General features: G+C 38.4%; 2 protein-coding genes across 4 annotated transcripts in view; one reads left to right on the forward strand and one right to left on the reverse strand.

Moving 5' to 3' along the window:
* Positions 1-6094: 6094 nt before the first annotated feature.
* Positions 6095-9746, forward strand: pierce1 (piercer of microtubule wall 1). Its single transcript, XM_027133230.2, has 3 exons — positions 6095-6876; positions 9174-9252; positions 9348-9746. Exons 1-3 carry the CDS (start codon positions 6731-6733, stop codon positions 9546-9548), a joined length of 426 nt encoding a protein of 141 aa, XP_026989031.1. The 5' UTR covers positions 6095-6730; the 3' UTR covers positions 9549-9746.
* Positions 9747-10867: 1121 nt separating this feature from the next.
* Positions 10868-17956, reverse strand: part of LOC113634327 (tight junction protein ZO-2) — a 70994-nt gene continuing 63905 nt past the window's right edge. For all 3 annotated transcript variants that reach the window (XM_047822893.1, XM_047822892.1, XM_027133229.2), the window contains exons 14-23: positions 17728-17906; positions 16723-16818; positions 16313-16392; positions 15905-16115; positions 15245-15345; positions 14699-14923; positions 13413-13565; positions 12721-13059; positions 12549-12634; positions 10868-12056 (exon numbers count right to left, since the gene is read on the reverse strand). In XM_047822893.1, coding sequence (XP_047678849.1) covers positions 11879-12056; positions 12549-12634; positions 12721-13059; positions 13413-13565; positions 14699-14923; positions 15245-15345; positions 15905-16115; positions 16313-16392; positions 16723-16818; positions 17728-17906 — 1648 coding nt within the window. In that variant the 3' untranslated portion in view covers positions 10868-11878. The remainder of the gene's footprint in view (positions 12057-12548; positions 12635-12720; positions 13060-13412; positions 13566-14698; positions 14924-15244; positions 15346-15904; positions 16116-16312; positions 16393-16722; positions 16819-17727; positions 17907-17956) is intronic.

Genomic DNA, 17956 nt, shown 5'->3' on the forward strand with positions numbered 1-17956 from the left:
AATTCTGAGAGAATATACAAGAATTATGATAGCATGCCATAATTCTGAGATACTGTTATAACTGAGTTAATACACAATAAATATGATACAATACACTAAATTTGAGATACTTTGCCAGAATTCTGAGATATTATTTCATGATTTCAAGACACTACTTCATTGCTATGATAACATGCAATAAATGTGAGATACTATCTTAAGACACTAAGTCATAATTACAGTATAAGTCATAATGTTGAGATACTGTCTTATGTTGAAACCCTACCAACAGTATTTCAAAATTCTGACTAATGTTTGAAGATCAGAGCATTGAACCTGGAAGTTCGCCTGTGTTACATTGTCATTTACAATTCTATGCAGCTCTAAATGCTCATAATAATGGAAGATCATTGTGGGATGTCCTACAGCTGCAGACACTGACTGTAATATTTTAATTCACATTTAACTTGTGCTTTTTTATTCACTTAATTTATTCTTGTTATTTTGCATGAAGATTATTAAAACTTGCAACTTAATCACATTTAAATATGCAGCTTTAACAGACATTCAAGAAGTGATGCGTTTTAAACAAGGATCATAACAGACGTAGTGCTGCAAGGGATTTTGGGTGCAGAATTGGGTGGGATTGGTTCATTTTTCATGGGAAGCTTTTTTGGGGAGCAGGTGGGATTGGTCAAAATTTTTAAGGCTGCTTAAACTTTTTTGTTGTTGTTGCCTGGAGTAGTCAACCTTTTTTTGGAAGTTTTGTGAAAAACCTTTAACAGGAGTAGGTTGGATTGGTCAAACTTTTTGCAGTATTGGGTGGGATTGATAAAAGTTGTTTGTAAGTGATCCCAGGATTAGTGAAACCTTTTTTTTTTTTTTTGGAGTTTAGGATTGGTCAAAAGTTTTGTAGGAGTGGTGGCTTGCCCAAACGTTTTGGTGGGAGTTACTGGGATTTGTACATTTTTGTGGGAGTGGACAGGATTAGTCCGTCTTTTTGCATATTAAAATGTGATTAATCAGCGTTCCTGTGAAAATCCTTAGTTTGTTCTTAAAAGCAGATCAGATCATCCGAGACAAATGTTTCTGTCCATCTCAAGCTAGGTGTTTCAAGCTACATCTCAAGCTACATTGCTTTGTAAATAATGCTCGTTTATTCTTAAGATTCCACTTTAATTTTAAATACAATTCAGAAATTATTTAAAAAATCCAACGTAATTTACACACACACACACACACACACACACACACACACCATACACACACCATACACCTTGACCTGCTGTGTGCCAAAGAAGCATGGCCTCATAGATGAATGTTTTCCTCCTGCAGGGCCCTACAATTGAGAGGGGGATTAGAGGGATGTAATTAGTTCAACAGGTGAAGACTGGGAAGGGCAGATAAAGAGGAGAACTTCTTACATCACTTCCTGTATTTGTCTTGGGCTTTATTTTCTAACTCTGGAATGCAATGCCTCTCAGAAGCTGAGGAATTCAAAACAAGTCCATCAAGCTTGAATAGCTTTGTTTCTTTTTATACTTTTTTTTAAAGATATGTTTTGCAACCCCACCCAAATATCACAAGACTTTTGTAATCCCCCCCATCCCCACCCCCCGTTCTCCCAGGATTCATTTCCTGCCTAATTGTGGAAGTTTCTATTCATCAGGCCAGAAAGCATGGGGCCTAGAACTGTTTTTAGTATTATGGGTTTATAGTAAGGCATAAATAGATAAACAGGCATTGGTGTACTGATATATGCTGATATTTAACTCGGTATAACTGCAAAGCATTTGTTACGTATTGTAATGAAAGCAGTTTGCTTAAATACTGTACTGTCTTGGATATTTTCATAGAAAATGATTAAATTGCCTCTTTTTTTCTGTACTTTTTTAATATGCCTACATGATGTATAAGCTATTTTCAACTGTTATACATTTTTTGTAACCGGAAAAGCTAACATTTATCGGTTTTAAGCCACTATTTTCTATAAAATATTAAAGAAAAAAGCATGATTTTTTTTTTTTGTGAACAGTGCTGGAAGCTAACGGTGACTGTATCGTGCATGTTTGAGCTGAAATCACATGCATGCCAGACTCACTCATTACAGCTCGCCCTGAAGAGATCAGGAAGTGTTTCTGCAAGATAATAATCTGCTGTTACATTAAGAAAAACAAAATCAACCCAAATCATTACCATTTAAATCATGCAAAGGGTAAAAAAGAATGCTGTATGTTGAGTTTATACATGAGATTGATGATGCATAACTGATCACCTTATTTACCATTGTTCTTCTAGCAAAAAAAAGGTGATCATGTCTGCCCCGAGGCAGCGTAAGGACTTTTCGTGAGTATGGGTCAGGGTCGAGTTGCCCAAATGTCTGCTGCTGATTAATGCGTTTAGTCGAGTAATATTCTACGGTAAACAGATGAATTCATCTCAATGCCTGTGAGCAGGGGAGTCACTTTCCTGGAATCATGACATTGTGGAAGTCTGACACTTCTCGTCTGAGCTCAACTCCTCCCCGATCTCTCTGGGTGTCAATGGGAGTCAGTGATTTAATTTCCTTGTATAGATTGTTTCTGAGAGAACTCTGTATCTCCACCTGCATTTTTTAATGAAACCATTTCTCAATAATAAATAAATTTGCTCCTAATCAAATCTGAGAAAAAATGTTGTGTGCTTGCTGGACTTTGCAAGAAACTGTGATTTTCTCAGGCCTCTGCGGGTTTGGCACTGCTTGGCCTTTCTAAAATCTGTCAGTCAGAGCTGACGCAGATCCGCTTCCTGACTCGGTAAGATTTGTATTGTTCGGACTGTGCACGCTCCAGTATCTCCATCCACCAGCCACTTCCTGCTTCCTCTTGCACAGGAAATGCTGCGCTGTTTTCCTCCACTCCTTGTACAGCACTCTGGACATAAATTTAACTTTCCTGCTCTGTTATTCCAAATAGCCACATTTCTTCCACATTCGATGATGGCTAGTTAAGTGTAGTTTGTGTTAGAAACAACACATAAGATTAACACTCAAGCCACCATGCTGTCATGAGCATCACTCGCTCTGACAGCTTTATGATGTGTGGAGTTTTAATGTCTTAACTCCACACGTTATAAACAAAAAAAAAAAAAAAACTGCAGGGTCAGTACCTGAAATGCTTCACATATGTTTCCTGTCTGACTTTCCTGTCTTTCATCAGGATATTCTTATGTAAATAATAAAAAATCATGTCGATGAGTTCTTCCCTTCTTTGTTGTCATAGCAACAATTAGCAATGATAAAAGGTATGTCATTTAGTTGAGGTATATTTCTGTTAAATATTCTCTGATGGTACTCAAGTCAGCAGAATATCTCTTGTTTTTTTTTAATCTGCCAATTCCTTAGATACACCTACTTCTCATTCATTCATTCATTCATTCATTCATTCATTCATTCATTTATTCTTTAGTTATCACTTTCTCCTTATCAGTGTCCCAGGGGATATGGAGTTTATCCCAGAAACACTGGGCATGCACACCCACACATTCACACCTAGAAACAATTTACCATCACCAACCAACCAACCAGCATGTATTATGAGGTCAAAAAAGCCAGTGATCCTGGTCAAGACCCATGCAAGGAGAACATGCATGTAGCCATGGACTCTGGAGGTACCAACACCTGCCTTATACACTCTAAAGGGCTGAACGTAGAACCTTTAAAACCAACAACTGAGTGGATCATCAGGACTAGTTCCAAGCTAAACTATCTGAAGTGCCTCCAAACAGTTCTGTTTTCCAACAATGTATACACACTCGTTCACCATTTGGACTTTGTGGGTCAGTTATTTACTGTAGCTTATCTGTTGGTAAGCACACCGAGTCAGCCCCTTGTACCTCATCCATCAGTGAAAAGGAACCAATACAGGGTCAACAACTGACCAGATGGTATTTGGGTTGTGTAACATTCTCAGAGCAACAGTGATATTGAAATGGAAATGACATTAAGTAGTAGCATGTGTTGAGAATGGTAGCTGTCTATGTGCTGCAGAATGCTCAGATCTGCCTAATCAGAAGGTGTTGATTAATTATCTGTAATAGGGTTTAAAAATGTTTCCTTCTTTAAAAAAATAAAGATATATAATGATACCTTGTAACAGTCAGTATATTTTACATCACAAGAGGCACATTTTTTTTCTTCTTTTTTTTTTTTTCCTTTTTAACTTCAAGACAGAAAAAAGAGGTTTGTCGAGATAATATTGTTTACAACTGCTAAAATATGATACGAGAAGTGATAACAGAAACTAACTTGTTTCATGGATGTTCCACAGCATTTAATGAAACTATAAACAAACAAAATGAATTCTGTTTCATTCTTTAATATAACAGCCCTCAGTGATGCACTTTGGTCCTTACACGAACTCTACAATTGTGAAAGAAATTGTGATGAAATTTAAGAGGAAGCCACAAAAATAAATAAACAAACAAATAATAATAATAATAATAATAATAATAATAATAATAATAATAATAATAATAATAATAATATAAGGGCTCCAAGTGTGGATTTTATATATATCCATGGAGCTCTTGGCCTTTTTGGGAAGTATTTTCCCTGTAGTAGGCTCAAGCCTGTGTTTATAAAAAAATCATTTCAGAAAAGAAATTCTTAGAAATCTTCCTATAAGTGTGAGAGGGCTGTTTTATATACAGGCACACACACTCGCGCGCGCGCGCGCGCACACACACACACACACACACACACACACACACACACACACACACACACACACACACACACACACAGCTGTGTGGATTAAAACTGTGAGTTAGGTGCTTCAGGCAGGATGGAGCCTGTTCTCCACAGCAGTTTTATCAGTCCCAAACACACACAGGAATTCCGGTTTGGGAATGACCGTCCGATTCCCAGCTTCCACAGGAAGGCAGAATAAAAAGCAGCTCATCGTTGGGAAAGGCGTCTCATTTCTCTGCAGTCCAGCTACAGGGACAGAGCTCACACCAAACCTCACAATATTCTTCGAACCTCCAGTGGCCTTAGAGGGACTCATTCAGCTTTACTGCTTCACTGGGACATTAAACAGCAGTAACAGGTAAAGTAACTACTGGGAGTTTAGTATAAAGTGTAAACTACTGGGAGTTTAGTATAAAGTGTAAAGTAACTACTGGGAGTTTAGTATAACGTGTAAAGTAACTACTGGGAGTTTAGTATAAAGTGTAAAGTAACTACTGGGAGTTTAGTATAAAGTGTAAAGTAACTACTGGTAGTGAAGTAACTACTGGGAGTTTATTTCCCACACATTGTAGTGTGTCTTGTATACACGGGCGGAAAGTTTGACAGCGTTTAACTCAAATACAGTAATTCAGTTTCCGCTCGTGCGCCTCCTTGTGGCAGCTTTTAGAATTGTACACTAGTCCCCAACATTTTTTAATTAATGCGTTAGATATTTATTAGATATTTATTTTAGCTTTTTCAATTTTACAGATCACATTTGCATGTTTCCCAAGTGCACGAATATTTAGCTTTCTATATTTTTTTTTCAGAAAAAATATCAGAAGTGCTGCACATTTAGTTATCTGAAAAGCATTCTAAAGGCATTTTAAAATAGATATTATCATTAACTTTATTATTAACTCTTAATTATTAAAAAGTCTTAAAAGTTAACTTTTATTAACTCATATGTTGGATGAATCTCAGGAACACAGGGAATAGATTGTGGGACACCAGTCCTTATTATTATTATTATTATTATTATTATTATTATTATTATTATTATTATTATTATTATTATTATTGACAATACAGTGGAATTGACCCATTTCACATGGCTGAGAACTATTTTGCTGATTTGTACCATTTGTTCTTTTTTTTAACAGGGGGTCCCTGATCAACTGGGCAGAAGAAGGGTGATCTAATATCAGATAAACTGGCCTGCTTCCCAGCTCATTATTACTTTTGGTACGCGCTAGGCCTGCCTCAAACTCGTACCGTGAGTAATAATGCACTGTGGCAGGCATTAAGCTACCTGACACTGCAGCTACAGCTCTGGAGTCCAGTAAAGAGGATCATCATGAAGACGAGCAACCTGCAATTTACATGTGATTTTTACTGTTTGCACATTTACTATTTGTTTTTAATGAATCAGTGCATGAAATAACAATTACTGGTGATATAGGAGATATGGGTTTCTAATGTTGAGACATATGGCCTGTGGGATTTCTGTGCAGTTTTGTTTGCAGGTGACTGGTACATTGCATTATAAATTATAAGCATTGAGCTTCAGTTCAATACATAATCATATATGATTATTATTATTATTATTATTATTATTATTATTATTAGTAGTAGTAGTAGTAGTAGTAGTAGTAGTATAGTGACAGACCTATTTCTAACAAACTAATTCTAATTGTATTTTAACATTTTTATATATAGGTTGTGTTTTAATACATATTTAATAATTAATTATTTGGGACTGTATGGGTTATCTGATATCTAATTCCGTTCTAGATTTGGTGTTATATTCTTTACTAAACGAAATTTATCCCAGCAACTTCATTAAAGCACAATGAACACAGACAGTACGCTGTGTTAGTAAACAGCGACCTCTTCTGGAACACAACTTAAAACGGTATTGTTTCTCATTCTAGATTCCTAAAACGGTTATTACGTCACATAGTTACACTGTTGATGGCAACCAGTAGACAAACTCAGCTGTGCTGAACTGCAGTTAAATTAGCGGTTAATTAAGCAATAAACATGGACGCTGAGTGTTTAGATGCGGGGATAAACATGGAGCAGAATCAGCCTGATCAAAACATCAACCTGAAAACAAACGACGTTTACAGGGTGAATGAAAATCTGCCCAAACGTTTCAACAATCCCGACTGCTTTAAAGGTTACAGGTGAGCTGAAGTTAACTAGCTAATGGTTTTCGGCAATTAAACCGGAATTGGCGTCTGTTATTATTACTTATTGCTCATTCTGTATTATATACATGGGTGTAGAAATGACTAATAAAGTTCTACGTGAGAATAATATACTGACTTATAGATAATAAGAGTCAAGTTTGCTGCTTTTGAATCTACTCAAATATACTTAAGGGTTTTAACTGTTAGCATTATGCTAATTGTCACGTTTTCCCGTTGGAAAGAAAGTTTTTTTTTTTTTATTATTACTTCTATCTAAAACTTTATCTTATTTTTCACATTAGAATTTGACTTGATTTCTAACCAACAGCATTAGTAAAGAAAAGTAAATGTAGCTACTATTAGCAAAGTTGAAGTTCACTTACTGAACTGAATTTCTGACCACTTTCTTCTAAAACCTCATTTTAAACGAGTGTTTGTTTACTCCAGCATACTGAAGCCTCTCATTATCTGACTTTATTGGGCAGAACTAGTTACTTTAGTGGGCAGAACTAGTTAGCAGAGGTGGGTAGTAAATAATTATATTTACTTGAGTATATGTTTTTGGGTAGCTTGTACTTTTAGAGTATATTTAGATGTGCACTTTTACTCAAGTATATTTGTCACGTCTACGTTACAGCACAGTGAAATTCTTTCTTCGCATATCTCAGCTTTGGAGTTTGGGGTCAGAGCACAAGGTCAGCTATGATGCAGAACCACTGGAGCAGAAAGGGTTAAGGGCCTTGCTCAAGGGCCCAACAGTCGCAGCTTGGCTGTGCTGGGGCTGCCACTGCCCGGTATCTGTGTGTGTGTGTGTGTGTAGTGAAAACCTAATGCGATGCTTGTTGTGTGCACCAAAACGACCTGGAATCACAGCGTACACAAATCCAGACACCTCACTAAAGTGTAAAACATACATAAAAAATAAAAATTGTTTTATTTTTAACAATTAGCTTGTTTAAATGCAGATGCTGACAAGGGTGTGTTGTGAATGAAAAAATAAAGACAGAATTAACCGTTAGAAAAACATCTGGGTGTGTGTGTGTGTGTGTGTGTGTGTGTAAAAATATAACATGTCTGAACTTGATAGGATAGCGTAAACAGAAATATGCAGGAGCTTGTCCATTTGATGCATAGTGTACAGGTAATGCTTATCTGAGACAATAAGAGAAAGGAGTAAAATGGGGGTTTGCTTTGTTTATATGTTAACATGTATAGGTACATACTGTATTTAAACCTGTCTTATATTTAGCATAAAAAAGTTTGTCTCTGCATGCTTGCACTGAAGATACCAATTTCAGATAGCTTTGGGCTCCTAAACAGCACAACAGAAAAACATGTACCATATCCTGATAATAAAAGAAAAAAGAAACATACAATTATACAAATAATATGTTAAAATAAGTATGATGTAAAAAAACACAAATAAGAACATACTATCAAAACAAGTAAGTTTAAAAAAAAATCAATTCCGAGTAAAAGATACCCTAAAGAAATAAGATTTAAGGGAGGATTTAAAGATGCTAAGGGATTCTGCTTGCCTAATCTGAACAGGCAAGGAATTCTTGGAGCTACAGAAGAAAATGCCGTATCACCCATATATTTTAAGCGGGTATGTGGGACGATAAAAAGGCCAGTTTCCGAAGAGCGGAGAGCATGCACTGGTATGTAGGGGGCTAAAAGCTCAGTAAGGTAAACCATTCAAAGCTTTGTAGGTAAGCATAAGACTTTAAAAATTCCACCTGAAATCTGACAGAACGCCAATGTAAGGATTCCAAGACTGGAGTGATGTGATCCCTCGTCCTGGTTCCAAACAGGATTCTGGCAGCTGAATTTTGAACCAGCTGTAATTTATTTAGGGTAGTGTGTGAGACCCCGACCAGCAAAGTATTACAATAATCAATACGAGAGAACAAGGATTTTCAGCCACTGGGAGTGGCAGCATAGGACACAATTTGGCAATGTTTTTTAAATGAAAGAATGATGTCTTTACAGTGATCTGAACATGGGGAACAAATAAATGCGCATCAAATATCACCCCTAAATTTTTTTTTTCTTTTCTGTCCATCAGAGAAAGACTAGCCAATCATGTGTGTCTGTGAAGTTTGTGTTTAAAAATGGGTGTATTCAACCGCCCTGTGATGTAAATCCTAACCCTCAGGGTCCCTGCAAGCTGGTTGGTAGCTAGCTAGATAAGGAAGAGCTTTCTACTAGTTGGTGGGAATTAGAAGTGATGGAAATTGAGGAGGAATTAAACATCCCGAGGCTCATAATTTGCTTTTCTTCCATTGTAGTAAGAAGAGGGTCCACCTGCTGTACCAAACCACCAGCCAGACATATGGTAGCAGAAAACCTACAGTTCATGAAATGCCGGTAAATTTGTGCACTGTAACACAATTCTCACATTTTCGGGTCCCAGGTATAATCAAATGTGCTTTTTCACTCTGTTCCATCATTTGGTATTTCAGACATCCTTCCATGGCCGTCAGAACCGGTTTTCAGACCACATCATGAAAAGCGGAATGTCTCGCGATAGCGGCATCAACACATGGCTGGAGAAGAGTCGAATCACCGGGCCAAATGCCATCAACATTATGCAGGACAGAATCATTTTCCATCGTTTATGCCAGACCGCAGTAAACGATCAAACAGATACTAACAAGATTTGAGACTAATGCATTGTTTTGGCCTGTAATGAATAAAATGCCTTTTAATGAAGTTATCAAAAGTTATGTACACAAAATATCCTGAACACTTTATTGCATGATTTCTTTGCAGAACAGTGGAGGAACAGGTAGCTCTAATGCCTTAAAGCTCTAGATTTATCCAGGGTAATACTAAAAAATAAACACCTTTTGGCAACAATACTTGAAGTCAATTCCTCCAGAAGGTTTTTGTTTTCCTCAGCCAAAAATGCTTGATTCTGCTGTGGCTTAAGTACTGTATTTGCAAAGCAACTTTAAGATCTTTAAACTTTTTTGGGGGGGAACACTACTTGAATTGGTGAAATTGCACACAAGATTATTCTTTTAAACTTCTACCAATACTGTATATGTAAATGTAATTACTTTCTATGATAGCTTGACTCCCTTTCAACACACATGAATCAAAGAGAGCTTTAGCTGAATATTTAGTGGCGTTATACAATGCATCTTGAACCAAAGCTGTGGAAACTTTGGAAAAATTGCTCCTCAGAATATCACAAGTGTTTGATTTTGTGTTCATTTCTTTTATGCTGAAGGAACTGAAATGTGACTTAAAAGAACTAAAAATGTGTCCATTCAGAAACCTCCAAACGCTTTTTAATCCCACCTTTTGGAGGTTGGGGTTAGAGCGCAGGGTCAGATATGATGCAGCACCCCTGGAGCAGAGATGAATAAGGGCCCAACAGTGGCAGATTGGCAGTGCTGGGGTTTGAACCCTGATCCTCCGATCTACAACCCAGAGCCTTGAGCCTCCACTGCCGTATGTCATAAAGGCATTAACTGATGGCTTTCAGCTCCAAATGGAACTCTTACTGCTTATTTATCAAAGACAGGAGGGTGTACTGTGAAACCATAGATCTAATAGAACTGCGTTAATACTGATTGTAGAGGAAATATATGTTGTGTGCTACCTAATCAAGAGTGAGGATTTTTCCAATTATAGTTTTCTATTTTAAAATTAGACCATTACTTAAAGTTTTCCAAAACTGCCACATACACATGTCAGTAAAGCAGGCTTAAGAATTTAGCCTTAGTGCAAGCCATATGTTCAGTGTATTTCCACTTACAGCCATTAGTATAGCTGTTGTACTTTATACCGTTTACTTTAAACCAGCTGAGTCTTATTTTTTTGTATTGTTTTCTTGAGAGAACAGAGAAAGGGCTTGACCCTGCTAGCTCATTTATACTAACTGGGCCTGATGCTCAATTCTAAATAATCATTTAGATACAGTATGAACATTCAAACACCTTTAATTAAAAAGAAGAAACAAGATTCTACCTGCTGTAGTTCAGTATTTTTTTTATTTGGTGTTAAAGTCCAGTCAGTGCACGCATGTATTGTATATGTACACAAACTGGAGGCCATCAAAACATTGTTCATGAATTATAAAAGCACTTTTTAACCATGTAAAGGTACGGCAGACTAAGACAGAATGAAGTATAGAAACAAAATGAAATGCTGTGAGGAACAAAATAACATATATAGCAACGTACAGCAAACACATTAGACAGACTCTCTCACACACACAAACCTGAGCCAGGCTGTGTGGAAACACAACTCTGAACACACACTCCATTACTCCTGGCTGTTGCTAGCAGTAAAGACAGGGGTGGCAGGTGAACATTATTATAGTATTAAGGGTTTTGGTGTCGTCTTTTCCCTGTTTGCCCTTGAAGCTTGTGAGCAGCAGAATAATATTTATTGTCCAGCGGTCTGGATTGTCAAGTCCCCACACCTCCGTATTAGTCAGAAAGTAAAAGGCACTTCAAAACATCGTAACAAAATCCAGTGTATTGTATCTTATAATCATATACTCACGTGATCAGAAATGACGGAATGCAAAGGCTGAGAAGTTTGCACTCCAAAGAGTGGCCTTTTCAGACCATTCTGCAGGAATTTTGCTTCATTGGGCATACAAAATAACAAACTGTAACAAAATAGTTAGCCTGTTTCACACGCCAGGCGTTTGGTTGTCATGTAGCAAAAGACAAAGAATCATGGCAAGAAGTTTCAGTAGCTCTGGGAAAAACAACAAAAACAAAAAAGAAAAACAGTTGCATAGGCAAGAAAAAAGTGGCTCCTTCCTTCCACACAAAAGACAAAAAATTAACTGGCATAAATATATAGAAATATATGTTATTAACAAATATGCCATCTTGTCCACATGGAATTAAATCTGAAATTATAAAAGATCAGGAAAAAAAATAAGCAGAAAGGCTTGGGCGTGAGCAGCTGTTGGAAGCCCTGTTGGTGGAATGGTGGAACAGTGTGTGGAGCTCTAGCAGACTTAGCTCTACAGCTCTGTGTCCTGATATTCTTGTGTGTTGTGATAGTAGCCGTGTTTGGTTGGGTCTGCTAACCATTGCTGGTACTCTTCCTCACCTGTGTCCTCTTTACTGAGGCAGGCTGAAATGCTGTCTGAGTAGGGCACTTTGGAGGGAGGAGTCTGAGGTTCCGGCCTCGCGCTGGATCTGTGCACAGAGATACGGGGTTAAAAGTGGTGCGATCAATATGATTTTTTTTTTAGCTTTTGTCAGCAATGTATCTCTTGCTATTCAATTAGGTACAAAACATACATGGATGGTTGCCCCATGGGAAAATGTTGCCCACAGTCCCAGAATTTACTCTAAAGTGGACAGGTGTCTTCCAACAGGATATGGTTCACAGTGATATTACAGAAAATGAAGGAGAAACTAATTACAGTTGATAGATCATGGCAAGAGCAGAGGCGGCTTGGCACACTGTCAGTGTCACGTAACCTAATATTGTTCTCCAACGATAAAAATGCTTACAACCATCCACTAGTATTTATTTATAAATTTCTATTTATACTTTTTCTGACTGTTGCCACTGAATCAGGGACAGGGACTGGAATGAGTGGACATGATGCTTCGGTCACCAAGCAGGTTTCTTTTTTTGGGTCATGGAAACATTTCTTACTCCTGAGGGGAAACAGCACTTACCCAATAGGCTGTGGTCTGCTGTGGTCCAGTTTCGGCGATTTTATGGGAACAGCATAGATGTCTGGGTGCTTCTGAGCAATCTCCAACTGACAAGCAGAGTACTATGAGCCTTTCATGTAATTTATTTTTTAACGTTAAATTTATTTCATACACTATCACACATCCTCATTACCCTGGCTTCCTGGGCCTGCTGGAGCTCCACAAGTCTTTGTGCTCTTGCGAATTGGTCCATCTTCTCAAAGGCTTTCAGTTTGCCCAAAAAGGACTTTTTGGAAGGGTCCTCAGGGCTCTTCTCTGGAGGTTCCCGGTCCTTGACTGGACTATCCAGCAGACCTCTGGGGCTTCGAGGCACAGAAGTGGGCTTTAGTGCTATAGGAGGTGGGAGAGGTTTGGTGATGCTGGGTGAGTTTTGGACATGATGGTGTTCGATGCTGGCAGGGTTGCTGGCATTTTGATCTCGTGCTTGGTTGAAGTGTCCATGGGAGGTCTCACCTTGAGCCAATGGTTTCACCTGAGGAAAACAGCCCACATAAGAGACTGTAAAACTCTTAGTATGCCAGGCAAAGTTTTTCTGACAAAGATGAGCATTTTCGTATTGGTAAAAGGATACGATGTTGTAATACCATTAATTTGCTAAATACTCTGGTCTTATCACCCATTAAACCAGCATCTGACCTTCCTAAAGTCTCATATTATAGAATAGTGCATTTATTTACCATCTTTCTTACAATGTGAACTTTTATTTTTGTTGTTTTTTTTTAGCTTCTGTCAGCAATGTATCTCTTGCTATTCAATAAGGTACAAAACATATAATTGTTATATATTCCTTTCAGTATCACTGGCTCTATGGGACAAATGCCACACCTGGATGACTGCAGGGCTGGCTGAACGGCTGACCCTGGGTGGCTCGGGGAGGAAGGTAGACATTACTGGAGGACTGGTTTCAACCGGCGACTCTCTGCTCACCACACCCATGCGGGAGTTGAAGCGAATCTCTGGGCTGGACTTCCTGAGGATCTACAGGAAAAGCATAAGATCACACACTCTCAGGGATGGTCTGGTGTTTATAAGGTTTTATATCTGGACTCTGGACCAGCATATCTACTGTGCTCCACATACAGACCCAGCAAATTTCTTTCACTGGGCCAAATCAAATGCTTGAAAACACTATATCAGAGTAAATAAATGCCCAGAAACTCTAGTTTTCTACACATGCTATTATATCAGTTATTTAAATGAAGGCGGTTAATCAGACTAGAGACTAGCTACACGGCTAAAGACATTAGTTCAGAAAGGGATGAGTTTTCAGATTACCAGACAGGTTTTTTTCATATTATGTAATACTCCCTCTGCTTCAAACTCAAGACATGTCGAACCATCTGTCTAGAATCCATGGCACTAGTCAAGTGGTAACATGAAGCGTTACTGTGAAATAAAACAGTCACTTCAAATTCTTACTTATAGAAATCCTCAATGTTTCAGCATTAAAATGTTAATGCTGTACTTTTGTAATCTAAGAATATTTTACAAATTTAGCCAAATATCTTTACCATATAGGATATGAGACATAATAAAGCAATTCTGTGAACATGTAAAATCATCTTACTGTAGTATGTCTATGTATTGGCTGTTACTTGGGAATGGTGTGATTCCATACATGAAACAGTAGGTGGCAGAAGAGACTGTGTTAATGCACATAACTTTGGGCTTTGATCAATTTGAAAAAGAATTAGATATGTATTTGTTGTATGCTACCAAGTTCATGATCTTAATGCATATAATGATGTGAGCAAACCACGAGAGAAACACCCTGTAACCGATGGTGTGTTTGTGAGGGGTGAGTGTGTGTCTAATATTTGTGACTATAAGTATTTGTGTTTTGTCTAATGGATGGTATTTGTATATATGTCTGTGAGTTTATAAAAGCAATATAGAACTAGACAGAACTGAAGCCTTTGAACTTTTCCAGTCAATACAATACTGACTAGACAGTCATAACAGCTGTGTGTGTTGTGTGTGTGTGTGTTGGGGGGGGGGGGGGGGGGTGGTGTGTTCTTTAATCTGCCTCAGAGTATCTGATGATAATTTTCCATTTGTGTATGTATTTTATGTGTGTGTGTGTTTGTGTTAGTGTGTGTGCACTCTCTGACCTCCTCTGGCATGACCGGCTCAGAGGATCTACTGATGGCTGACACTCGCTGACGCTCTAGCGTCTCATCAGGCTCGTTATCCGTATAGGCTCCTCCCTCGTCAGCTGTGTCATCATAGTCGCTGGTCACACGGCTGTCCATGCTCAGGTAGTCAGCACTCATTGCCGATAGATAAGACATACGATCATCGTGGAGATCAAGGTCTCCATCAGCCGTCCCTTCCAGCTAAAAGAGACACATGATGGATCTTGGGTACAGACAGGAGCGAAAAAAAAACAAAACACACACACACACAAACAAAAACAAATCTGTAGAGAACAATCAAAGAAAGATGAACAGTAAACTGCACAGAAAGAAACAAAAGAGGTCTAATATGATGAACAAATCAATAAGAAGAAGACATGCAGTGATCAAAATATAACGAATAGAGATAATGGAATAAAGTTTGGAAATATGAAGGAAGGGATACTGAAAGTATAAGACAGAGAAATTAATGATGATGGGGTTTTGGAGAACTGATGGAGAACTGAGGTGTCTGGGGTTTACCTTTCCCTCGGAGACCCACACTGCCTGGGTCTGCTGCTGCTGAATGCAGTCTTTCACACTGCCGTACCATGCATCATTGGCTGCGTTCAGATCAATAATAACTAATACAGTAAAGAAACAAGCAGAGGGGGAATGTTCAGGACATTTCGATCTGAACACCTGGTTCAGCAGGTTAACCTATTGACCTATTTAGTAACCGCTTTAGCAGTTAACTGCTACAATCACTAATCTTCTAAAGCATTCTGTGCAAGGATAGATACCAGAAACAAATTAATCTCAAATGGAGATAAAGTCTGTGCAGTACTGCTATAAAATATTACCTGTATTATACATTTGCTGTAATGAAATGCACAGAATACTCCCACTACTGATTGGTCAGAAGGTGTTTATTCCTGCTTCCGGTTGTTCAGAAGCAGCTGTAAATTGCACAGCAATTACATTTTTATATTAATGCGCTCATTTTATTACATTATCGTTTCCATAGCAGATTACACAGAGACCTGTATAGTTGACTATACTGCACTTCAATTTTAAACTAAAAAAATCTTGCAGTTGCAGTCTTGCAGCTGCAGCACACTCACGCACACTCACACACGCACGCACACACACACACACACATGCACACACACGCACACACATGCACACACACACAGGACTCACCAGTGAAGAGGTGTGAGCAGGATTTCCTGAGCTTGATGGCCTGGTCAAAGAGCTTGCGGGCACTTCGGTTTGAGTTAGGGATGATCCTCTGCCTCATGGTCTTTACCCCCTGCTTACTCTCTGGATTAAAGAAGATGACGATGGGGTACCACTGTGTGTAATTTAGTGTGTCAACAGCCTTGGGGGTCACATCCAGAAGAGCATGTTTATCCTGGGGAGAGCAAGAAAAAAAAGGGACAGAACACACTGGTATCTGGATTCAATCATGATAAAGATATTTGAAATGAAGTCTGTACTGAAAAAAGCCATTAAGAAAAAAAGATCATGAAAATAATGTACATACTTTAAACATAACTTACGCCCATGTGGTGCAAGGATCACTGTGTATATGTTAGATAAGTGTATTACCTGTTCAATGATCTGTCGGATGGTGTTGAGACGCACAACACCGGAAGACTTCTCGGACCCTGCATCTTTAGGCTCTGTTTCTAATGAGCAGTCATCATAGAACAGAGTAAATTATAGACATGACAACTACTGAAGAACTCACTGAAATATCAGTAGTTGGTCTTGCTAACAATTTTTAATAGTTGGTATTGCTGGCAATTTTTAATAAAAACAGTTTTTGTTATATAGCGGATATGGAAATTTTCTATATTTCAGGCTACTGTTAAGATTTTTCTGGACCTGAAACTAGCTTCGCCCACCAGATGGAACAAAGCTTTTCATTTATGTCCCTGTTCACAAGGTGAATGTAGTTCCACTGTAGGATAAGGATGTCTAGAGGGAGGGTTTTAATACAGTGTGTCTCTACTCACTGGCAATGATGAACTCATCCGGCAGCTCGGTGGCCAGTTTATGACTGGCAGCATCAGCTATAGGACCGAACAGAACCACAGGCCTCCTGAAACCAGCTAAGGAACGGATATAGAGGGGTTAGAGAAAATTCTTAATGAAAGCGCATATAAAACATTATAGACCTGAACTCTACATGGTACTGTAGGACTCCCTGCCAAAATATATAGATAAATCCACTGTTAATAGTTGAAATACATCTTCAAATTCTTCACTCTGAAAGAAAAAGTACTGTAAAAGAAAATATTTTCTGTCTTAATTCACACATTGATTATAGTAACTGTAAATTAGTGCCCATTTCAACAGCTTTATTTCTAATCCTTCAAAAGTTAGATGTCACAATAAGAGTGGAAAAAATGAATGTACTGTAGTGTGCAGAAGGTCGTAATTAAAACATTGAGTTGACTAAAGCAAGAAAGCGACTGCACAGATGAACCTATGTGATGCTAAGCTCGCTGTGATTCAGGACTTTGGAAATAAAGTTTATTTTTCTTACAAATACCTACAAATAAATCAGGTTAAGTATAGTTTGGGTGCAATTTTAATGTTGTTAATTTCTGCTAGGCAGTTATGTGCCCATGTGCAGATAAATAAATCGCATTCTCTCTCTCTCTGTCTGTCTCTGTCTCTCCCTCCCTCCAATCCCCCCTTACTCCCTCTCCCCCCTCTCCCTCTCGCTCAACTTCATTAGCATATTGTAAATGTAGAGACTGAGAGACGCTCTATGTGTCAGTTCTACCCTCAGGGTTTGTCTGTGAATGGTTCTGGCTCTAACAAGGTTGTTAAATGTTTAATCGGCACCAGCTCTGGCACCCACTGTCTCACAAATGCCACGTTGTACCAGTCTTTCACAGTTTAATTATTTTCCACAGACCTGTAAGCTATTCACACATACTGCCATATTAATTTTAACACGTCTCAATTTCATTATGGCTGCCTCAATTTCTGTCTGTCTCTCAGAATCCTACCCTCTCTGAGCACCACCCGTTCGTAGGCAGGGAAGCGGGTAGAGACGAAGCTCATTTCTTCTCGGTTCTTGCGTAAATCTTTCTTCTTAGCTGCTCTCTGCCCGCGGAGTCTCCAGAAGTCAGCTCTGTCGCTGCTAGAGGTTTTAGGAGTGTGCTGAACATTAGTCATCTGCTCAGCTCTGCAAGGGGGAGAGACAGGAGAAGGAAAGGATGAGTGGTTACAAATAAT

Source organism: Tachysurus fulvidraco, chromosome 14 (genome assembly GCF_022655615.1).
Source record: "Tachysurus fulvidraco isolate hzauxx_2018 chromosome 14, HZAU_PFXX_2.0, whole genome shotgun sequence".
Taxonomy (NCBI): domain Eukaryota; kingdom Metazoa; phylum Chordata; class Actinopteri; order Siluriformes; family Bagridae; genus Tachysurus; species Tachysurus fulvidraco.